The sequence below is a fragment of the Anser brachyrhynchus genome (genome assembly GCF_964034855.1).
Source record: "Anser brachyrhynchus genome assembly, chromosome: 19".
Lineage (NCBI taxonomy): Eukaryota > Metazoa > Chordata > Aves > Anseriformes > Anatidae > Anser > Anser brachyrhynchus.
In genome coordinates this window covers 8,635,669-8,659,979 of record NC_137712.1, presented here as the reverse complement: position 1 = coordinate 8,659,979, position 24,311 = coordinate 8,635,669, and the positions used below count along the sequence as shown (strand labels likewise).

General features: G+C 55.5%; 1 protein-coding gene across 7 annotated transcripts in view; it reads right to left on the bottom strand.

The window, feature by feature from the left end:
* Positions 1 to 24,311, bottom strand: part of ASTN2 (astrotactin 2) — a 341,061-nt gene that overhangs the window by 167,560 nt on the left and 149,190 nt on the right. For all 7 annotated transcript variants that reach the window (XM_080561615.1, XM_080561613.1, XM_080561618.1 and 4 more), the window contains 3 exons: positions 18,002 to 18,086; positions 17,774 to 17,848; positions 17,210 to 17,347 (listed from right to left, as the gene is read on the bottom strand). In XM_080561615.1, coding sequence (XP_080417741.1) covers positions 17,210 to 17,347; positions 17,774 to 17,848; positions 18,002 to 18,086 — 298 coding nt within the window. The remainder of the gene's footprint in view (positions 1 to 17,209; positions 17,348 to 17,773; positions 17,849 to 18,001; positions 18,087 to 24,311) is intronic.

Below are 24,311 nucleotides of genomic sequence, written 5' to 3'. Positions count from 1 at the left end.
TGAATTGCTGCACGACCGCGGGCGGCTCCCAAGATGTGTCGCTGCTCCACACTCCTCATCTGTAACACGGGGACAACACCAGCTACCTACCTCCCACGGAGCCGTGCAGTTAATTAATGCTGCTCTGAGCTGTGAAGATGAAAAGCGGCACATAACTGCAAAACAGTGTTTTATTATTATTATGAATGGAGCTTCCACTTGTTCCATTAGAGTGAACCTTAAAGCAGTGCTACTGTAGATACTGCGAATTGTTCCTGGCGGCTGTACGACTGCTGGCACGCACAGGGTTTTGATCGTAGACTTGCACGTAAGAGCTTTGAACAAGTCAGGGGGAAAAAGAAGAAAGCGAGGTGCCGGGGAGAACAAACAAACAGAGATTCCACCACATCTTGTGCTTAGCACCCAGAGACAACACGCCCACCCTCCCGGAGGCTGGAACGACAACAACAGAAAGCCCGCAGACAAAAGCATCTCACCTCCTGCTCTCGGCTGTGCTTTGCATGCACAGGCTGCCGTAGCCCTGTGTGTGTCACGTCGGGGCAGGTTGTACAGCAAGGGCACTCGAACAGCAAATTGGGATCTCACGGCCGCTTTAGGAAGTGCTTCGCTGCTTCGCCTCGACTCGACAGGTGAGGGAACTGCGGCACAAGGCGCCGAAGGCGCCTGCTCGTGGGCGTGCGGCGAGCTGTGGGCACAGCAAGGTGCCCGAAGCACCCACGCCACAACCTGTCCAGCCTCAGCTCATCCCCCCGTGCACCCCTTGGTTGTTCTGCCCTGCAAAGCCCCTGGCTCTGCAGCCAGCATCCTGCTCTGCGGGGCTGCTCCCCAGCACCGGCACCCAGCACCGGTACCCAGCACCATGCCGGATGCACGCAGGCAGTCGCCCTCCTGCCATGAGTGTTTTGGGGTTTGTGACACCAGAACACAGCAAACAAACGCTCAGTTCCTGACTCAAGTCCTTCAGGCAAGTCCCTTTTTTGTGACTGTTTCCTGCAGGGAAGCCAGCAGCATTTGCTTTGCTCCACCTTGTGCCTTTTTAGCCCGCATCTCTCCAAGGCAGAAAGCCCTCCTTCGCTGCACATGCAGCACCTGGAACAGGTTTCCTGACCCTGCAGTCGGCCTGTCAGTGCCCTGGCGCTACAAGCAGAGCAGCGTGCAGCTCTCAATCACACCTGCACCGCCGCTGCCCCTCTGCTGGCACCTCCACCGTGCCCAGCTGAAGGACGCGGTGCCTGCGGTACACAGCGGCAGCGCTGCTCCTGGTAGCTACCTCCCATGTTTAATTCAGAGGCTAGTTTAGTTAATCTATTTTTTAATAATTCATCCCTTCCATCTTAATTTTGGTAGTTGTTGAAAATCCCTAATAAAACATTTAAGGGCTCTTTTACTGAAGCAATGGCATGATTTACTTGATGGAAGTCGGTCTTTGATGTCCTGCCTTAATTCCCTCCCTCCTGCCGTGCCTCGATCCTGTTTATCGCTGTGCTGGAGGTAAGAGGTTCTTGTTGAGTTTTGTAGCACTTCGACGCTTGGTCAGCGTTAATAATTCAGCCTGGACAAATCATGTAGCACAGGAGCCTCCTCCTTTGATCCATAGCTGCCTGTGTCCGCAGCTCGCAGCATCGTCGTGGAGCGGCGCTGGGACCAGGCAGGGCATCCCGGCCGACGCACGTCAGAAGCGTGAGCAAAGTATCACAGGTGCCAACTACATTGTTCAAAGAATATACACCCTTTTATAGCACTTATATTTCATTCTCTACTGCTGGAATGGAGAAACATGCTGGGTTTTTGCATCCGTAATTGGGGAAGAACAGATGGTAGAAGCACAGTTGGAAGTAATACGGCCATTAAAATAATCTATACGGCTCGTAATTCTCCAACACGTGAGGAAAAGTGGAGCCTGCCTTCGCCAGCACGCTTCGCCTAGCCCTTCACCAGGCCAGGATAGGGGTGGGAGTGTTTTTTGTGGTTTGGGGGATATCCGGGTGTCTGGGTGGCTTTGATGGCTTTGGCCATTCCCCTCTCCCAGGCTGTCGGTCACCTCACTGCTCAAGAGCTTCCCTGCAAGATCAGACCCCGAGAACTGTCCAGAAAAGCCCAGAGCGCAAGCAGCTATATGGAAACGTATGTTCTTGCTCTGCATGATCTAGGTCGTGGTTTCAGAGACCTCTGTGCCCTCCAGAAGTCCCAGCCACCAGGTTATTTGGTTCCTCTTGCTGGGTGGGGGCTTATTTCTGGGTTTGGTTTTTGCTCCGCATTGGTTTGTTTTTCTACACAGACACACCATAGAAAAGATCCTACCTCAACGACTCAGAATAGAGAAAATGTATGAAATCTCAAGAGGAACACAGTGGAAAAAGTAATCCTTTCCTACACAGACCCAGAGGCCAACATCCCCATCCCGATTTACAGAGTGAGGAAGCAAAGTGAATCGCTGCAGGAGCCGTTCCCTGGCAGGGAACCCAAGCCCCCCAGACCTCCATGAACACCTCCCCAGGCCAATGCAATGATTTTCCCAGCCAGAAACCTCTTCGTTCAGCTTAAAATCTTCACTGCAATCGTGCAAGCGCCTCCCCAGATCCTTACCCTCTGCCCTGAACACACTGGAGCCAGCAGGACATTACCTTGACAGCTGGCTTTGCTTTATGGAGCTGTAAATACATTTTTTAATAGGCTGGCGGCAAGAAAGATGTGTTTCAGACTCGACAACATCCCAAATTAACTGAGATTCATTTCAAAAAGGGTGAAGGGGGAGAGGAAGGGGGAACACGAGCCTGAAACCCACAGAATATAAAGCCTTGAAAGCAACTGCCAAACAGCCCCCGCAGAGCTACCTCCTGGCTCTGGGAAAGGGAAAAAAACCTCCAGCAACATCAGGCTGAAGTGGACATCACCGAGGAGGCTGCTGCAAGCCGCGCTCGTGCTCAGAAAGGCTTTTGGTTTTTAATTATGCTTTTTCTGGGAAGAACCCAGCCTCTGCTGGTGCCCAGCCCTCCCCTGCCCCATCCCCGCACTGAGGCGGCCCCATGCTGCGGCTGCAGCATCTCGGGTCGGGGTCCTGCTGCTTCCCGGGGGCTTTTAGGGGACCAAGCACCTCCGCAAGGGCTGGCTGAGCCCTGCACATCCCCCTGGCCCCAGGAGCAGGGGATGAGCACCAGCATGGGGGAGGCCCTGCGATAAAAGGTTTGCTGCCTCCACTCTGGTGGCTTCTCCTCCTCCTCCTCCTCCTCGTCATCCTCCTCCTCTCCTTCTCCTCCTCCTCCTCCTCCTCGTCCTCCTCCTCCTCGTCCTCCTCCTCCTCGTCCTCCTCCTCCTCCTCTCCTCCTCCTCCTTCTCCTTCTTCTCCTCCTCTTCCTCCTCCTCCTCCTTCTCCGTGTGCTGGAGCATTAAGCCTGACGTGCCTTCGTTAGCCCCAGCACTGCTCTCTGACGCCTAATTTGACTAACCCTTTAGTGACTAATTTAATTACCCCGGCCCACAAACTGACAGACAGCTGTTAAAAATGGTTATTGCATTATTAATACGCTCCAGTAATTTCCCATTAAAACTATACTGTTAATAATTTTTTCCCTGTATTTCTTCCCTCTTAATTAGTCTATTTAAAACTTTGAAGGAATATTCTCTTTATGGTAAATGGGAGCGTCGAGCAAATTACATTTTTGATTGAATACTTCTGTGATAGGCCAGCAAATAAGACCGTTGAGTTGTTAATTATTGTCAGAGTTTCACACGATGCCTGCTAATGAGGCAGTCAATCTTCTCTGCCATTCCTGGAATATTAATGGAAGCCTTTGGTATTGATTTTGTCACCGGGGGGAACCAGGAAATCCTCTTCTCCAGGTGCTGGGGGGCGGGAGGGGGCTGCCTGGTGCTGGATGGGGTCATGGAGAGGACCGGAGACCTTTGGGATGGGCTGAGCCAACGGGGGCTTGAGGCAGGGCTGAGTTCAGGAAGATCTTGGGTGCTGGCCTGGCTTGCACTCCCGAAGGGTGAGCCACCGTGTCCCCACTGGGGATGATGCCCTGTGGCCCCATAAGGATGCTCAAACAGCCCCAACAGCCACAATGGGATGGGGCAGGCGGGGGGCACCTGAGCCAGCTCCAGCCCTGCGGTGCTGCCTGCCCTCAGCCGACCTGCTGCTGCCCGCCCGGATCAGATCTCTCCGCTCTGCGATGAGGTGTTTGGCATCTGTTCTTTGAGCAAAGGGAAACGCCTGATCTCTCCGGGCAGGTATTTCCACAGAGCGACGCCGGGAAATCGTTAGCAAAGCAACCGCGGTCGGGATTCACAGCGCACCGCGAGGTGGTGAGAGCGCGTTCAAAAATTGTGCTGGGAGGTGAAAAGGGGAGGTTCCAGTAACGTTCCTCAGGCTGTTTGGGTACTGACATTTACACTAACGTGCTCGTCGGAGGAAGGAGGAATTTGGCAGCCGAGGCAGCCAGTGTCAGGGCCGCAGGACCCGACGACCCTCCCACCTTGCCTCCTGCTGCCTTGCCTGTACTCAGAGCTGGGCGGCTGGGCAGGGGGGGCCGTGCCCAAGGCAGAGCCCTGTGCCAAAGCCTCCTCCCCGCAAACTGTGCCTCGGCCAAGCCAGAAGTGGTACTGTTAAAAAAGTCCTCACTCTCCCGTGTGTGAGCCCTGGGCTGTCGGTGACAGCGAGGAACCACGAGCCTTCCCAAAACCTGGCAATTGCTCCCAAACCACTGCTCTGTCGGGTCGAAATCCCCCAATGCGAACTCAGACCAGCCAAGGGATGTCGAGAGGCAGAGACTGGGACAGAAGCACACACACAGACCTCCGTGCCCACATCGCTGCATGCCTCGAGCCTGAGCAGCTCCCCTTCTGTCCCGTTAATGCCACCCCCCTGTGCAGGCAAGGAGCCGCCTTCGCCGAGCCAGAGCTGCAGAGGCGTGCGTGCAGCTATAGGGTGAGGCGCGTATCCCTCCTTCAGCACGCGGGGCGCGAGCATGGATGCACAGAACCTGCTCCGCTGCAGCACTGGGAAGCTGCTCAGTGGGGTGCACCCATCGGAAGGGAGAGGGAGCAGCCCTCGTCAGCACAGAAGAATTTCTATGGGGTATGTGGGGCTGTGCTGGGCGGCACAGCACGGCACTGACAGCTCACCCCAGCCAGCTGAAGCACGACGACCAGAGACATTTCCCAGCCACCCCAGAGGTTTGTATGGCACGGTCTCACCTAGCACACAGGTAGAGTGAGTGGCAGCTATGCAGGTGTCCCATTTGTGGGATCAGAAAAAAAAAATGACGATTGTGGACCAAAGGAAACCAATTTCAAAATCCAGATGGGCCTAAATGGATTTTGATTTCAGCTCCGGGCAGCGGCGGAGGACACAGAACTGGATTTGTCAGGTCTGTATGGCACCAAGTCAGAGCAGAAACGTGGCTTTCCTAAATAGGTCACACGGCATTTCGTGCTCGGTTTTATTTCTGCAGACTTGCTCTGAGTGTCTGCGTGGGTCCCTGACCCAGGGACCGGCAGAATCAATGGGCTCGCACACAGCCCCCAGCCCAGCTCATCTGCCTTCACACTGCCCGAGCATCCCCAGCCCTGCTCCCACCAGGGAAAGCCAGGGAAGATGAGATAAACCTTGCAAAGGTCACAAAATCCTGGTGACAGCAGGCAATGTGCCGGCACACACCAGATGGCACAGCTGCCATGGAGAGGCCGGAGCTCGGGGACATCCCGCCAGCGATCTGCTGCAGCTACCTCACGCAGCCCAACCCACGCCATCCCCCCAAATTCAATGGGGCTGATATGGGACCACCCTAGGTCTGCCTGACCAGGTGCTGCAGGCACAGCAGGAACGGTGAGGGTTTTTTGGGGCATCCGCTGGGATGCTCCCGATACCCTGCAAACCCCATCACCCGCAGCTGCACAGCCCCAGGGGCTGGGATGACATCGAGAGAGGGACAGGCAGGGGACGTCAGCCCCAGCAGGGTCAGCCACCCGGGGTGACAAGCAGAGGGAGCCCAGACCCCGTGCACGCCTGGCGTACTCCCGAGCAGGCTGCCACAAGGCCAGGGAGGCAGACGTCTGACAGCAAACCTCAGGCTCCTTTAAATCTCCGCAAAGCCGCAGCCGATGAATCTGAACGGCACACAACCAGCGCCCTCCAGATCTGTGCTCAATTCCACGGGCTTCTTGGCCTCTCTCAAGGCTGGGTGAGGAGACAGCACTGATTTCTGGTTTTCCCCCCCCAGTCTGTGCAGCAGGGTGGAGGATTAGTGCTGCTGCTCCCCAGGCACCCGGCGTCCCTCCCACCGCCACCCCAGCTGTCCCTGAGCCCATCTGATGCCCGCTTTTGCTTTACAAGCGAGCCAGGCACTGTTTTCACTGCAGTGAAGTTTTTCAGGCTCGGGCTAAAAGCTGTATTTTTTCTTTTTATAAACTAGGCTTCAATAAATGAGGAGGTTTCTGCTTATAATTAATTGCCTATGCTGCAGCATATCCTGGGTGTACCGGGAAGAGGGGAGCCTGTAACTCCCTGAGCTCCAAAGGCGATGCCTTGAAAAGCACTTAGGTCAGTGCAGCTGTTCCTGACTCTCCTCCTATTCTGGTATCACGTATTAGTTGTGTTTGGGCACAAACCCTGCCTTTCGCCCCCAAAATCCCATGCCATCACAGTGGTCGGGCACCACGACAAACTCACACAAACCCAGTCGGGCTCCTTCCCCTGGGCACGGCACCCTCCAGGCAGGCTGCAGGGGGAAGGACAGGCTCGGGTCTGCCCAGGATCCCACCAGCTCCAGCGACCTGCTCCTACCTGAAGTCCTCAGGAAGCTCGTGTAAGAGGGAGAAGAAGCCAGGTCTCACAACACGCCCAGCTCTGGCTCCTTGGCTCCCACCAGCGCAGGACCACATCCTGCCTCACAGATCTCCCTTCCCAGCAGAGATACCAACACCTCCCCGCAGGAACAGGAACACGAGCCACGTGGTCAGGAAGGGCAAGGAAGAACAGAGACAGAGAACCAGGAGCAGCCTGCCCATAATAAATTGGCATCGGCCTGAGGTGCCCACACCAACCACGTGGAGCAGGTCTACGAGCGCTCAGTGTCACTGCTGGGAAAGCCACAAAGTCCTTCGCCCGTGATATCCGGACCCAGTGGATGCCAACGACCAGCTCCTGGGTAAAACACCACCACGAACACTGCCTGGGGGCAGGCAGGGAGCAGAACCCCGAAAGGTTTTTTCCCCCAAAGGAGAGCATCATGATACAGCCAGAGGGGGGGACGCTCCGGGGCACCACCACCAACCCTTCCCTCCTGCCTGCGCAGGGACCTCGCCACTGGGCGCTGCCGCCCAGGGAACTCGGCCTCGGTGCCGAGTTACCGGCACGGCACGGGCTGTCGGCACGGGCACACGTGGGATAAATGGGGGCTGGGGTCGAGAGCCTTGGTGCAGGTTAACTTCATCACTTTGTGCGGGGTTTTCAGGGCATCCCTCCGGGGAGCTGGCACAGAAGAACTGCCCCGCAGCGTTTGCTCAGGCAGATTGAGCCCTAACAGATGTCAGGGCCCGTCACACACGGCCCCTGCCTGCCACAGATGGTTATAAGCAACGTGGTCGCCTCTTGGACTCTACAGGTCAGGGAGCCCTTTATTAAACAACCCACTGGGTTATAATTAACCCTTTATAAACTACTCAGCTACAGCCCAAAGCTGCTTCCAAACCCACAGCAACTCCATTTCAGAGTCAATGTCTTCAGCTCTGGCCCATCTGTGTTTAACACACAGTGATTAAAAAAAAAAAAAAGAGAGAGTGAAAATGTGGACAGAACTGAATAAAGAGACTTCTCGTTGCAAAAGCTCAGAGCATATTTACACAGTATCCTGCCTTAATTCTCAGCTTCTTCATTTATGTCATTTTAAGCCCTCCACTGTAGCAGGGAAGTATTAGCTGGTGTTTAATTGTGTGCTCCTGGGTTCAGCACGACTCCCAGAGAGCTGCCATGGGGAGAGAGCCTCCGGCCACGGGTGACCGGGTGGCACAGGCGGGATTAGGCAGGGCTTGGGCAGGCAGTGACAGGGACATCCCACGGCACAGCCCCGAGCTGGGGGGGTGAGCTCTGCCTGCAGACACGGCCAAAGGGGCAATCTCAAAGGAATGAAGGGCTCTCCTTTACACTGATGCTTATTTAGAGGGCTCAGACACACGCAGGTAGAGACAGCCTCGGTTCAACAGCAGCGAGGGAAATCAGCATTCACAGAGAGCTTCGTAAGGAACAGGAATCTGGCCCCGCAGGGTGTACCCCCTGCCCCTAGAGTCACTTCGGTGGGTCATTTAAGCTGTTTTTTTAGGGTCCCCCAGGCTTCTCTATGGGCACCACCACACCACAGTCCAGCCCACCCTAAAGCACATGCGTACGGCAGGACATCAGCGCTGAGCACGCTCTGACACGCACCAGGGACACAGAAAGCAGCGGTGCCATGGCAGGCCCCAGGCGCCCTGGCTGCGTGACGCTCGGGACAAATCCCGAGGTGGGACACCGGGACCTGCTGTGTCCCCCAGCCCCACTCAATCCCAGAACCGACCGCACTCCCCATGCCGCTGCCTGCTCCGCAGCCCTCCCCTGCGAAGCCTGCTCAGTACCTCTGCTTTAAGCCTCGGACGGAGGAGAAATGCGCGGGGTGCCGTGCCAGGACAGCCTGGTCCATCCGCACCCGCACCCCTCCGTCCCCGCTGCCACTCCAGCCAGCTCGGCTCGGGGCCCCTGGCTGCACCCTCTGTGCTGTGACAAAAGGCACTAGGTTCAGCCCGCAGCACCTCCTTACATCAAAAGCACCGGAGGAAATGTCTGGAGCTGAATTGATTAGTGCACAGGAATTCTTCAGGCAGTGAAAGCAGGGCAATTCCCAAGATGGGATTATTTTTTTGCAAAGCTTCACCTCATTTTCTAGACTTTTTTTTTTCCTCCTGCTCGCTCCCCAGCCTTCCTTCCAATCCTCGCCAGCTTTGCAGCACTCTTTGATTTAGCCTCTCAAAACAATATTCTACTTAATGCACTCCTCCGTGGCACCGGGGAAACCGCCGCCGCCCACCAGACCCCCGGGCTTTCCAGGCGTAGCAGCAAGAAAATGTTTAGAGAGCTTTTCCTTTTCACTCCGTAGCCAGCAGCCAGACTTAGGGAGGCCAGAGAAGCTGCCTGCCACTTATCAACATCTACATCAGAAAAGGAGAGGTCAAGTGCATAGCAAATAAAGAGATGAAAAAGGGCAATGATGCAAAACCTGGACACAGCAGAGGCAAGGAGCAGAGGATTTGCAGCTGCGGCGCAGCACGGCTGCGGTCCCACCAGGCAGCTGCAGCAAAGCACAGGAAGGTCAAGGGTTTTCTGAGCCGACGGGCGATGCTGGACGCTGCACTGTGCTGCACTGACACAGTCTGCAAAACGGGTGCTGAGCTTTTTGGTCCTTACACCTGGGCGGTGCTGTGCCGTGCGTACCCTGAGAGCAGAGGGGGTGATAAAACCAGCCCGAGAGCCGGGTGACGTCCTGGAGCAGAGCAAAGCCCTTGGGGCAGCAGCTGTGGCTGTGGGACACTGCACCCAGCCCAGCAGGGTCGATGGAAACCTGGCTCTGGCTGCTCAGGAGCGGAGCCAGTGCTAATTAACCTCATTTGTCTTCGGAGAGCGGGGCCGCCCCGGCTCACTGGCTGCAGCTGCGGCTGCCCCGTGGCTGAAGCCGGACCAGGATTTTCCCACACGCTTCTGCTGGTGAGCACGATATTCCTCCGCAGCCACATCGCCTCCCCCATTCCTTCCACAAACAAACAAACCCCCATAAAATAAACCTAGGGGTTAATTTTCTCCAAGAGTCCCTTCCAAACCCGCAGGGAACGTTGTCCTTTTGGAAATGCCCTTAGAAGAGAAGGACGAACCTCCCCAACTCGTGTCCACCTCTGCTCCCGTTGTCCCCGCTGAGGCTGTTTCTCATCCTTACAGCAGCTCCGAAGCCCATCGCAGGTCCCTGGCACGCTCCCAGGAACATTTCAGCTCTGATGAATTTTATTAGTTTTGTCCTCTGAATGAAGCGATCCAACAGCAGTCACGGGAGATAAAAACCAGAAAGGAGGAGCGGAAACGGACCACACTGGGCAAGCTTACGGCATTTGAAATCTCATCAGAACCGGCTGGTTGATGGTGCCGGCTCTCTCCACTAAATTGCATTTAAAAATAGCTAAAGAGAAGTTACTAATGTTTTCCCAATGTCATGACCCCACACAGGACTGTAGGTCCCAGTCACGCAGCTAAGCCTGCGGAGAGGCGTGCAGCCACGTGGGACCAGGGACACCGTCTCCCCCTGCTTCAATGCACTTAAAGATAATGCTGCTCACACCAGGGAGGGGGCACTGGCTCAGAGCATCCTTCCCCAGACACGCGGGGAGCCCTGGCTGTCCTGCTGCCGCCACCCCTCCCGTTTCTCAGCTGCCCCTCTCCCTTCCCCACCAGTGCAGCGCTGCATGCTCGCGGCTTGTGATGGGGGACGGCAACGTGGGTCGGCTGGGCTGGAAACAAGAGTCAAAGCTGACTCCAAATCCTTCGCTTTTGCTGGGGCTCAAGTGCCCGCACTCCAAACCAGCCCTGCCCCGCTCCTGCTGGGCTGCTGTGGTGTCCCTCCCCACGACCCGGCACTCATCACCTCCCTGCCGGCAGCGGCTGTGCCCCATGCCCTGCTCTCCGCCAGCTGGACCCGCGGTGAGCTTCGTCCCTTCTGCCTGGCAAATCCCTCGCATCTCCCCATCCCCAAATGCTGCTATGGTTTTTAAATCATGTGCAACTGCCCCAAAAATACGAGCCCTTTTTTTTTTCACTTTCACACCTGCTCAGCAGCCCAGGCGCACCCAGTCCCCTGCCGCTTTCTGACACCTCCCCAGGCTGCCTCGGGCTGACACGAGCCCCTCCTTGTGAAAGCCCAGGCAGGCCGTGCAGCTCGTTCATCTCATTTCAAATGAAATAGCGAGGCTCAGCGCACATGGTGTGCAGGAGCAGAGCAGCAGGAGGAGGAGGGCAGGGTTTCCCAGCCCACGCTGGATGCGGCGTGGCCGGAAGGTGACAGCCTGGTCCCTCTCCTGCCGGGCTGCCCGGAGCCCTGCCCAGGCAGCGGACGGTCACAAAGTCACGGGCAATAAACTCCGATGGGGAGAAAGACATAATTAGGGGAAAATAGTGCAGACAGGCTGAATAAACAGAGAGGCCATGGGGCCATGGGGCCTTTGAACAGGCGGCTGCAAAGCGCACTCCAGCAAATGTTTAACAGGAAGCAAAGGCAGGGAGATAAAAACAGATACCACCATCAAACAGGGACGGGAGAGCTCCTTCCACTGAAAGAAACCTAATGATGCCTCATTTTGCTTCCTTGCTTATGTGCATGCATCAGCCCCTGCCTGCCCCTCCAAACCCCTTCTGATCGTCACTTGTCTGGGTGCCGGCAGGATCCCGCTCCAAGAGCGGGGCTGAGGCTGGCAGCAGGTGGTTTGGTGGACGGACAGACGGACACACACGATGGCAAGAGAAGATCTGGCAGAAAGAAAAGCTGCAGAGCTCGGTGCCAAATCGTGCTCTGTGCTGGGAGATCCCAGCTACATTAACGGGAACCATTCTGGGTGTGAGACAGCATGTGCATATTTGGCGGGTGTTGGGGTTTTTTTAATTGTCTCAATAAATACATAAACAAAATCTGTTTGTGCGTTTGTTTGCTTTTCCCTCCTGGGCTCCGTGGCACCGCTGATGAGAGGAACAGCAATCACTCAGCTGCACAACTCGTGGCTGCTCCTGGTGCTTGCTCCCTGCGATGGATTTGCCTACCAGCTAGTCCAAATTTACATCACTGCCCCTAGGTGGTTTGATCATTTTCTGTGTAGTTTTATAGCCCAGCATGAAGAGCTCAAGAATTTAGCAGGATCACACACAGAACTGGAGCACAGAGAGGGAAATTCAGCAGCACTGTATCAGGGATTATTAAAAAGCCCACAAAGAGGGAGGCTGAGACGTCTCTGCACCTTCTCAGTGCAACAGAGGTGCTGCTGAACACGGGTTTCAGCTCTGACCTAACCAAGACAGTCACTCCCTTGGTGATTCCAGATTGAGTTTAGTTTCTTTTCCCTTTTCCTGCCTGCCCCGCATTTCCCTATCACACCACTCCTTTGACTCCTCTCTCCTTCTGCTGCTCCCAGCCATCGGCGGCTGCCACAAGGTTACGTCCCCGTTTAGTCATCCCTTAGCCAAATGAGACGTAGCTGACTCCTCCAATCTGCTCTCATAAATCAAACCAGGAGGCCAGGACCAGCAAAAATCCCACAAGCAGCCTGATGCAAAGGTAACACACGCATGGCAGAGGCTGGCAGCTGCCTCTCTGCACCACATCCCTCCTTTCCCCATAGCAGACGAGGCCAGGGGCTGCCTTTATCCCTGTGTTATGCACCAGAAGTTGCTCCTCCACTGGTTTTTGTGAGATGACGGCGTGCTGGGGTGATAAGAAACCCAGCCCAGAGCTGCAGGGACGTTACCTCCGGGGATGCCGGTGTCTCTGTGATGTGCACTGTAATGGATTGTCCTCCCTCCAGAAACGAGTAAGTTGTGCTTGGTGATGCAATGATCAATTTGCTCCGACATGTTAGGCTGTCCATTCATCACAGGCACCTGCTGTCAGCTGCGGCGTTGGTGCCCACGGCTGCTGTTATCAACAGGACAAAAGCCTGGAAGGCAGCAACCCGGGGTTGCTGCTCCTGCTCAGAGACAGCCCCCAGAAGGGCTTCCCTTGCATGAATGCACCCCAGGGCTCGGGGAACAGGCGGTGCTGCAGCTGGGACCACGGAGACAGAGCAAAAAATTGCAGCAGGAGTGGACCCAAGAGAAACCCTTTTGCGCAGAATCGGTGGTGCTCAAGATGAGCAAGAAACCTGCCTTGTGCTGGAGCAGAGTGCCCAGTAAAAACCTCCCGAGGCTCAGCGGTGCTCACCTGCAGCAGCACCCCTTTGTCTGTGCTCCTGCGGGTGAGGCACGAAGCCCAGGTGCGGAGCAGATGAGACCTGCTGCTGCTGTGGCAAAGCTGCTTCCCCTCTCCTGGCCCAGATTCCCTCCGCCTTTCTTCTCCTCTTTGCTTTTCATCAGCCCCGGCGCGGCAGGGAGCCTTGCACCGCAGCGCTTGGCACCAACTTGCAAAGCGCCTGAATGGCTGCAAAAGCGGTGCCACACGGTGCTTCTGGCAGAGCCCCTGCAAGGCGGGGGCAGCGGTTTTGTCGCAGGGGCACGGTGGGGCTGAGCCAGGAAAGGCCACGCACAGGGGGAGCAAAAGCTCCTGGCCTCAGCACGGGCTGGTCCCTGCTCCACGGGATGCGTGCGCTCAGAGCAAGGGAGAAAGGGTGGCTCGTGTGTGGTGTGTGAAGCACTGAGAGAACTGAAAATGAAATAATAATAACAACAATAATAAAAAATCTTGCTGATTGTACTTTGGCAAAGAATTCAGAGAGCAAAGGGGCTCACTTGGGAGCAAAACGAAGATGAATTGACAGAGAGTTCAAGAGAATTCATTCTGCCACTGAACACTTGTCTCTCCATCAGGACATCTCAAAGGCTTGTCAAGCGAAGGCAAGGCTTTTATTTGTTTCTATGGTTGCCATAACGATGGAGCTATATGTCATGTCAGGCAGCAGCTGAGGCTCGCTCCCCTGATTTATAGCCACTCACGAGAAATTACAAACTTTTCCGCCGAGCTGGGGACACGGCGGGGCTGCAGGGTGCTGGGCAGGGGGTGCCGGCCAGCACCCATCCCCACAGTGACAGCAGGGCCCCCAGCATGTCCCAGTGCTGCTCTCTGCCCCCAGGGGATGTCCCCAGCATCAGTGCCGCCACCAAGGGTGCCCCTGTCACCAAGTGCTGGGGTGCTGGGTGCTCGCAGCAGTGGGAGTAAGGCTGCGGGTCCTCCCTACTGCCGTCCCTAGTGAGCTGCTGATGGGGTGAGCAGCCTGCTCTGAACAGGAACAGTGATGCCCTGTCCCACAGGACAAGCGATATGTCCCAAAGGACCATAAAGTGAAGGCCACGTGTCCAGGGAAGGTCAGCAGAAGGATTAAACACCTGAGAGTAATCTGTTAAAATCAGTACAGACTGCTGTGTTCATCACCGAGTTACTGGAGAAATACGGGATGGGAGAGGGACGGGAGCCATGGGGAGAGGGAAACAAAGGGGGGGTCTTTAAAACAAGCGAGACAAGGTGAGATACTTCTTGACCTGGCAGCCCAGCACAAGCCAGAGGCCAGCACAGGGAGAGCCTCCAGTGCTGGCCACCCTCATGTGAACAAAGGTGTCACCGGTAGCGTGGTGTCACCAGTAACGAGCTGTCACTGCTAGCCTGGCTCCCATGAACCAAGACGTATGACCGACGTGATAATTGTGCAGAGGACCATGCTCTGGAGTTGAAGAGGGGACGCTTAAAACAGTTACTGCTAAATTATGCACAGAAGCTTCACCAGCTCTAAGGGAAACCTTTTGCTCAGTTTAGGATGCATGGCCCTAAAACACCCACCGCCAAGTTCTGCAGGACGAGTCGTGACCCTGCTGCCCTCCGGGGGCATGCAGAGCACAGGCAGCGTTCCCAGGGTTGGCTGCAGCCATGGGAGGAAGCTGGAGAAAGCCCTGGCGGTGAAGCACGTGGAGAGCAACATCCCCAGGAGCGGCAGCCGGGAGTCAGCATTGCTCCAGAGAGCTGCTGAGTGGCAGAGCCCCACCTGGCCTTTCTGCAGTCTCGAGCATCTTCATAAAACCACAAGGCTACGTTTGAACCTTTAACCCTCCAAGTTGTAAAGACTTCATCACTTGTTTTCTCCAAACCAGGCTTTCTGCAATTTCCCTCCATTAAACTCTTCAAGACAAGTGACCCCAGAGCCAAAAGGTGCCAGACTAACGAAAGGTCTGGAGGAATTCAGCACGGTTGTTATTAAAGGCACAGAAGAAATACAGGACTGAATTACCATCACGACATTACGGGACAGCAAACAGGACACTCCAGGCGCTGAGACGCAGCGTGTTCCAGCTGTTGTGAGACGGTGCTGATCTGACCCTGGGCACGGGGACATGGCTGGATCAGAGCTAAAGCACCGCAAGCAGGAGCTGCAGGCACAGAGGGACAGCAGTGCCACCGTGCTCCCAGTGAGCAGGGCCCTCTGAAGGCACAGGGATGGCTTTTGGACACAGGTACAGTGCATAGTACGCGTTCACCTCCAACATTAGGTCCAACGTTACTGGTCATCACTGGGACATCTAGACCACCGAAACTGCTGCATTGCTGCTCCCTCGCCTTGCTACCAAGGCACCTCTCAGTCCAAAGCTCCCCAAAACCCCAGCACAGAGACAGGACAAGGCGATGCTTGTGGGCACTGAACACGGCCATGTCCCCGCTTGTGGACTGCCTCAGCACTGAGCACAACTTTTCCGCACCAGCTCCTCCGCCAGCCCCCAGCGCTCAGCTCGGGAGGCATCAGCTCCGTCTCCATCCATCACAGGGTGCTCGGGACCCTGAGCCAGCAGCCTGGTCCCAGTTTGAGAAGTGTTTAGGTTCTAATGCAGAAATAATAGATCAGTTTTTGGTTTTCACTGTATCTGTGAAACCTTCCATAATTCAACATCAAATATTTATTATTACGTTTATTAAAGTTTAAATAATTTAGCATCTCCTGCATGTACGATACAAGCGCTGTGAACTTGCCTCCCTTATTCCACTTGGGTCACTCCGGTATTTGTATCTGGAATTCTCAATTCGGCTTTCATTTAGGAGGAGAGCAGGCATCAGCCTCCATGCCAGAAGCTCCCTACCTCCTGCCCTGGCATTCCTCCATCCCGAGACTCCTCCTCGAGGATCAGAGCCCAGAGACAATCACAGCACCGGGGCAGAAAGCGAGCTTCCCAACCTCTACTTCTGCTTTCTAATGAGGATGTTAGGGAGCAAGAGACAGCGGTGGTTTGGCTTGGAAAATGTTGGCATACAACAAGGCGACCCTTATCCTCAACCAAAAATCAGTCGTCTTCTGCAGACAAAAACTACCTTTCCCAACAGAGCCAAATTGAGATAGATACATACCATAAGGCTCCTTTTACACAAGAGGGAACGAGCACCAATCATCAACAAAAACACACTTGGAAGTGAGGACCTTTTGGATGCCAGTCCTGGCTCTGCCGCAGGTTTTGGAGGTACTTGCTCCAGCTGCAGCCCTGCCAAGACCCATGATGGAGCAGAAACAAGGAAACCCCCTGTCCCATTGCTCTTGGGAAACGGAAGGCAAAATAGGCTGGGGAAATACGGATCCTGCTGGTGCCCATGAAGATGATTCACACCACAGACAAAAATTTGCATGTCAGGAAATTTTGTCTTCGGTGAACAGGAGAAGGCAGCAAGCAGGAAGGTAGCGAGGGCTCCCACAGCCTCCCTGGCACCCAGCGATCACACGCTCGGTTTTGATTTAATGGGGGAGAGGCGATGCACACTAAATGCCTTAGGAATCAAACAGTCAAGCCCTTGCAAACCAGGCAGGGGTGGACAACCACTTTGCCTGGACTCCCTTTCCAAGCCCCTCACCTCACCCACGCTCAGCCCCCTCTCCCAGCCTCTCCTTCCACTGGGGCAATTCTCCTCCTGCAACACCCCCCGAGCTCGCACTGCTGAATTTGACATCAGAGGAGGTCTGGCTGAAGCACAAGCTAGCCAAAATGACGAGTCAGAGAAACGTTCGGGCATTTGCTGAACTCCAGGAAGGAAAAAAAAATCCCCTAATTGCATAATAATTGGACAAGCAGCATGGCCTTTCACCTGGTCTGACCTTGGCCCCTCGTGAGCCCCAGAGCAGCCTATAGAGTTGGGCTGACGTGACACACATACGAGATTCTGAACGAGGATGGCACTTCCATACCTGCGAGTGCACCAATTACAGCTGTGCTATCAAACATTAGATTTAAGCCACTTGAAAATTGCCTTGCCACAGGCTCATACCAATTTACCTGCCTGCATTAGAGTTATACGCACACACCTGGCCCAGACCCATCAGGACCAAAAAAAAACCGCAGAGTTATCACGTCGGGTTTCTTATTGGAAGAAAATTAATCAAACTTATCATCGTAGAAATTACTGCATCCTCAGGAACAATTTAAAGAGCAGTCTAGTCACTCGAGCATGAGCAAAACGAGAAATCTGCTTCCTACCTGACATCTGCTGGATCTTCTGTCACCAGAACATCTGTCTTGCAGCTGGCAAGAGGATTGATAGAAAGCTCCACGGGGGGCACCACGAAGCTCTTACTGACCGGCAGCCACAGGCCTTGTCCCAGGCTATAGGTGGACCTGGAGTGAGGACAAACATGTCAGGTGGGAATATGGTGGTAGGAGGTGGACCTCTACCACACCTGGCCACTTGGAGATGAGGGCAGCGGTGCCATTATGGCAGGCGTTCGTCACTTGGTCTTGTCCTGAGAGCCAACCACAGGCACACGAGTGAGAACAGCTGGAGGTGTGACAGGGAGAACAGGAGGATGATCCTGCTCTGGCTTTAAGCCCAGGGGGATACTTAGTGCACAGCGCCCTCGCTTTTGTTGAGGTGTGTCGGCAGAGGGGACAAGAGGGAATCCCCTCCCCTCCTGCACAGGACAGGCTGATTTTTAGGCTCACTGGAGGCAGGTGACACCACCAGGAGGCAGCAGGCTGCTGGGAAGCCCCCAGCAGCAGGCACTGCCCTCTGAGACGGAGGAGACGAGCGGTCGTTGGACCCACCTGAGTATCTTCTCCGGCGCCTGCTCTCCTGTGACCAGGTCGTATCCCCTCTCGAGCGTTGTGTAGGGCCACGGCCTGGGAGACCAGGAGGGAGAGAGAAGCTGCGTCACGCCACCCAGCAAGGCCAGCAGCACCCGTCGGGCGCCGGGTCTTTGGGGATGGTGGCGGCCAGGGGGGAAGGAGAGCCGGCCCCAGCACACCCCAGAGAGGAGCTCGGCTCCCACTCACCCTTCGCTGTGTCCCCAGTCACTGCGCACACACAGGTGCCGATGGACGGGGTCTGGGGCGTAGCCTTCGTGACAGCTGCACTCCCCTAAAAGAGACCAGGGAAAGATGAGACTTTGTGCAAGGGGCAGGTCAGAAAGCACTGCGTCGGCCGCTCCTCCCCTGCTGTTCATCCCTGCTCGTCACAGGAATCCAGGTCCCCGTGGCGGGTCTGAAGCTCTTTGGAGCCTTCTGAAACCTCTGGGTGAGGAGATGTGGGAAGCTGGAAGAAAGCCGAAGCTTTTCTGACGGGGTTACACGACGTGCTCCCGCTGTGAACGGGGATGAGATGTAATGATGCAAAACGTCTGTCCTCAGCCCGTGCTCCTGTGCACCCACGCAGCTCCCCAGATTCAGCCAAATTCTGCCTGATGACCTCCGAGGACAGCTCACGCTGCCTGCAGAGAAACACCACGTGGACGGGGCTGCTCCTGTCCTGGTCTGCAAAGTGCTCACACCTGCGGCAGACGGGCTGCCCTCGGTCCTCAGCGTGATGCTGGCCTCACCCTCTGCAGCCAGCCTTCGCTGTGCCCCTGCCCAAACGCTAACGGGGTCTCACCCCGCTGCACCTTCCTCCTGCGCCCTGTTACACCCCGCTGAGAGCAGGAGCAGGGACCTGACCGTGCCTGGCCCCAGTCGATTCTGGGTTTGGTAGAAAGATGTAACCCGGAGCAAGAAACGGCGAAATAAACAGTGGAACTGGATTTGCACGTGGAGTTTTCTCTTACAAGCGCCTGTCGATAATTTCCCCCTCCCCACTTGCCCCCCCATCACCCTTTTCCTCCTTGCAGTGGCAGGCTGCTCTTTAAGCACCTGTGCAGAGCCAGGAGGGGGGAAGGGGGGGCACACAACCACTGCCGCCTGCTCAGAGGAGGGAGGCAGGGAGAGGGCAGCCCCCGGAGCCGGCACTGATGCAGGCTGGCAGGTACCCGTGTGCTCCTCGGGTCCCTGGGCGAGCTCCGCGTGTCTCGCAGGGCTTGCAGTAAGGAGCTTTCCTGCTGGGAGGGAACGAAACGGGGTGCAGCCCGTGAGACCTTTTTTTTGATGAGAGCTGTCTGGAAAGGGGGAGGTAGGGAAAAGGAAGGGGGGGAGAAAGAGAGAGCTAATGGCATGCTAAAATGCAACAGCACCTTCATGAAATATTCACTGCTTTAAACACGTCTAATATTAAAGATTAAATGTCCTGGGATTTGTCCTAGCGACTTCGAAGCACTGATTTATGATCTGTCAAAAGCTGCTAACCTCATGATTCATAACGGGAGAGGCAGGAGCATTACTCCTCCAAAGGGAAGGAGTCGGGAAGCAGACGGCGGCGTGAGCTCCTGCTCCAGCTCAGCCTGCCTGGCCTGGGGCTGGGGCAGTTTCACGGCAAGAACTGCGTGTCCTAATGGCTCCGTCAGCCAGTTAAAAAAAGGGAAAGTTATTTTTTCCTTGGGTGCTTAGTACGCAAGTTTCCCCAGCCACGCCGCGGATCATTAATTCCTGGCGCTCGTTACATAACAAATATAGGCTCTGCAAATGAGAGACACCTCAAAGTGCTTGCAAAGCAGAGCCGGGAGTCTTGGGGCACCAGCTCACTCCCAGCGCCTGCCATGGAAATTAGAGCAAACTGGGGAGAAAAAAAACACCTAGAGAGGTTGGCATCAAACAGCCCGACCACCTCCTTCCTTACTGCTGGCTGCAGGTTCCAGGGCTGCTAACCCCTCTCCCGCAGCACGACGTGTTTGTTGTGTCCGCCCGTTTGCTTCCTGTCGAGGCAGCTTGGCGTGGGAAGGAGGAACTCCATCACCCCGCGGAAATATCGATTTTATCGACTCCAGTCCTAGAGCTTCGGCAGCTGCAGCTGGCGCTGGAGGCTTTCCCAGGAGGTTTAGGGGAGGTTTGGGTGAGTGGGAGCAGCCTGCGGCCACAGCAGGGGGTGCCACACAGGGCTGAGACCACCGGCACCTCCCCAGAACCGTGCAGGATGCGGCCCCAGCTTGTCCAGGCACATCTGCACCCTTCTGGCAGAGCTTTAGAAATGCAATGGGAAAGACTGCAGCACAGGACCAGCTGAGCATTGCAATCTGCTGGGCTGTGAAATGCAGAAGAACTGGTGGTGCTGCTCCACGTTTTCATGAGCACTTGCTCTCCTCGCACTGCTGGGCATCTCCTCTCTTCCTTCAGCCCCCCCAGATACTCCGTGATTTCCTCTTTGCTCAGCCCGGCCGGGCATGGTGCTGAGCCAGCTCCTGCCACAGGGCACAGAGTGAATCCCCATGGAGGGAGAAACGCTCCGTGTGACAGGGATGGGAGCCCCCTAGTTCCTAGCTCCTCCTTTGAGAAAGTACATTTCCTAAAGGGCAGATTGCAGCATGCTGCATAAAAAACCACCACCACCAAAAGCCCGAACAACAGCACTGCTGTTCGCAGCTACCAAACCTTGCGTCTGCCTCTGCTGCGGGAGGACAAATGAGTCAGGATCTACAAAGTGCTGGGACAAGCATCCCATTTCTGCGGTCGCCGACCCGCAAACGGTGCAGACACGGCCGGTGGTGGTCATTTGTCTTTCAGATGCATAACCCACAAGTCGGACTGGGTAATCCACAGCGAGTCTTGGTCTGTTCTGGAAAAGGAAGGATCACTGCTTGCTTCGTTTAAGCAAGAGCAGGTCCCGGTGTTAAGTTCTGGAGGCCCCACGCCGTATTTGCAGTCTGTCATTTAACAAAGCACTGCGAGAGGGAGAGAGGAAACCCCTCTGCTCTTGCAGGGAGCAGGTGCATTAACCAGGAAATGGAAAAGCACAGGTCTAGTAAGAGGCTCAGAGAGCATGCCTGCTCTTCATGTGACACACACAGGTATTTGGGAGGGCAAGGGGAAACCCGAGGCCATGGGAGAGCAGCAGCGCCCTGCTCCAGCCAGCCCCCAGCCCTGCTCTGTGGCACTGCTTCTCCTGCTCCCCTCTCCCACTTACACCAAATCCCAAAGGCTGCACAGCCACGGCCAATTACAGGGAACACGACGTCTCTGGGTCGGCTTCTGCCCAGGGGGTAACCTCTGTCACAAGCTGCAGGACACATCCAGAGCTTCGCAGATAGTTTCGTGCAGCCTCCCTCCTCCTGCTGTGCTTTCATTTCCGAGGAGGCTGCTTGAGGAGCCGATGGGGTGAGGAGCTCTGAGTGCAACCCAGAGCTGCAGGCTGCCGCAAAGCGCCCGTGGGCTGCAGAACTTTTCTTTCATTTCACCCAATGCACCGTTTCTGTTCCTTCTGAAACAGAAATAATCCCCAGCCATCTCTTTTCTTCGTGCAGCTGCACGAACACCACACGGCCAAGCACGTCAGTGCCAGCGTGCCGGGTAATCCTGTTAGCCTCGTTAGGGCGAGAGGCGATCTGTTGTGATAATGCTACGGGATCCCCCTAATCCTCCAGCCTGGCACGCAGCAGAAGCTCCTGCAGCCCCTGTGCTCCCAGGGAAGCTGCTCTTTGCAGGCAATGGCATTTTTACTGATGGAGTTAGGGGGCTGCTGGCAGCAGTGGAGCAAACAGGGGGCAGCCCAGCAGTCCGGCCTACCCAGATCCCTCTGAAGGGCCACCCTACCCTCAGGCAGATCAGCACTACCTCCCAGCTTGGTGTCGCCTGCAAACTCACTGAGGGTACGCTCAATCCCCTCATCCAGGTCATCAATAAAGGTATTAAACAAGACAGGCCCCAGCACCGACCCCAGGGGACACCGCTTGTAACGGGACGCCAGCTGGACTTAACTCCCTTAACCACAACCCGCTGGGCACGGCCCTCCAGCCGGTTCTTTACCCAGAGGAGAGCGCACCTGACCAGGCCACGGGCAGCCAGCTTCCCCAGGAGAATGCTGTGGGAGACCGTGTCAAGGGCTTTGCTGAAGTCTAAGTAGACTACACCACCAGCCCTTCCCTCGCCCGCCGGTCTGGTCACACGGTCATAGAAGGAGACGAGGTTGGACAAGCACGACCTGCCTTCCGTGAACCCGTGCTGGCTGGGCCTGGCCCCCTGGATGCCACGCACGTGCCGTGGGATCTCAGCCGAGATGATTTGCTCCGTAACTTTCCCTGGAACCGAGGGCAGGCTGACAGGCCTGCGGGACCAGGCTGGGAGGCCTGTAGGCCTCTTCTGGGCGAGCTGACGCCAGCAGTGGCGCGGGGCTGCGTGCTCGCACCGAGCCAGCTCCGGGATGACGAGCCTGCTCTGATGCAGCACTGACGGATAGGGGGGACCCGAGGTGCCCCTCTCCTTCCCCACTGCAGGGGAGCAAAGCCTTGACCCCAGCTCTGCTGGCCCCGGTGCATCCCTCCAGAGGTGGGGACAAGGGGCTGATCGATGCCTGTCCCTCCTGCCACGCCAGCCACTGCCCTCCCGTAATGAAGCCGTCGAGGCTTCAGAGGTTCGGAAGCATCCAGAGGAAGTTCAGCATTGATTTATCCTTTGTGAAAGGTTTCTGAGCTCCTGGCAGAACGTCACAGAAGCAACCTCTTAATCCAGCGCTCAGAGAAAGTCTGACAAGGCTGAACCGGACCCTGCTGTCCTGCAGCCACCTGAAGCACAGGCTCTGGCCCTGTGGACACCTCTCCCACCTGCAGGATCTGTTCTTCTTTATTTGCAGACCCTGGGTGCAGGCTGTAGGGCTCCTTCCAGGGCACAGCCTGGTCCCTTGGTCCCTGCCACATCCCCAAACCAGGTGGGGCGCTCTTGCCTTGGCCCATCTCCCTCCCCACCTACCGAAACCCCCTTGTAGGAAGTTTTGGGCGCACCGGTGGCTCCCAGCACTGCTTCAAACAGAGCCTGGGAGCTGTGCTAACCCACGAGGAGATGCCGTGGGCCCAGGAGCAGCACCTCTCCTTGCTGCCAGCTGAGCCAGCCTCGTGCCCTTGCAAAACCTTCTGCAGGTTGGCTCTGTGCTTTGGGTGAGCAGGGAAAACCTGGAATTAACTTGACGGTTCCCTCCTCTTCCCCCACTACAAGTCACCCTCTTTGCCCAGATGCATCAAAGCAGTTAAGAACAAGCTTAACTTGTGGGGATTGTGTCTGGTTTACGCTCAGCACAGATATTATTCTCATTATCATTTGCTAAGCCCCTGAGCCGTGCTGCCGAGGGAGCTCCCAGGGGACACACGTGCGTGGCTGATGCAAGGCAGCAGTGCAAGGTCCTGAGCTGGCAGCACCCAAGGGTGTTCTGCAGTGCCTGGCTGCTGTCTTCTGGGATGTCCACTGCCCCGATCAACTATCATAGGTGAGAAGTGACCTTCTGCAGTGCTGCTGGGATGGGTCAGGCAGGTGAGATGGGCCCAGGAGCACTCACTTCCCTTCCCTCCCCTTCATGGCCTTTAGACAAGCACAGAAATGCCATTACAAGAACATTAGTAGCTGCAGGATTAAACACTCTAATGGCAGAAAATGAGAGTGTAAAGACAGCACAGATAACCTTAACTCAGCCCCCTCGCAGGCATGCATTTTGATTGCTGTTTATGTCTAACACTTCAGCCTGAAGCTAAATTAGCTTGGGAGTTAACTGCCTCCTGCCCTGCTTGGTGCAGAAGGCAAGCTGTGCCGCCACTTGGAAAGAAATCGTATATTACATGGTTTTTGACCAAGTTATTAAACTACATACCTTAGAGAGACGGAACCTCATCTTATAAAAGTCTAAGTCAATAAAGACACCGGGATCTTCCAACAGCGAAAATAGCAGAAGTGTACGAGAACAAACAAATATTACTTGATGTGCACAAAAGCCGCATGATATTACACTGAACTATCAGTGAAAATGACTGTTTTCGTAAACACAAATACACCCTCACTGAGGTTGGTCATCTACTGATTTACATGTTCAGCTCTGCAACCTCCAAATCCCCTTTACAAGTGCCTTTAAAAAATGGGTATGTTTAACAACGACTTTCATCTGTTTCCTGCCTGCAAGAGCCTTGTCCTACCAGGACAGCAAAACCATCTGCAGCTCAGGTGACAAACTAGCCCATTTGGAAGATGATGGAAACCTTTTTTTTCTTTTTTTTTTCCTGCCAATTTCTAGAAAAGACCTTTCACTACCACATCTAATTGGGTTCTTACAAGCATGTGCCTATTGTTTTGTGGGTGCAATCAATTGTGGATGCATAGAAGAGAGCTTTGACGGGTAAGTGCCTGATTTATGGATGGGGAAAAAAAAAATCAACGCACTTGCACCTGCTAATCAAGGTAGCGATCCATCTCATTTATGCCACTGCTCTAGCAAGCCTGACAGCACAGAATCACAGGCTGTTTTTCCCAG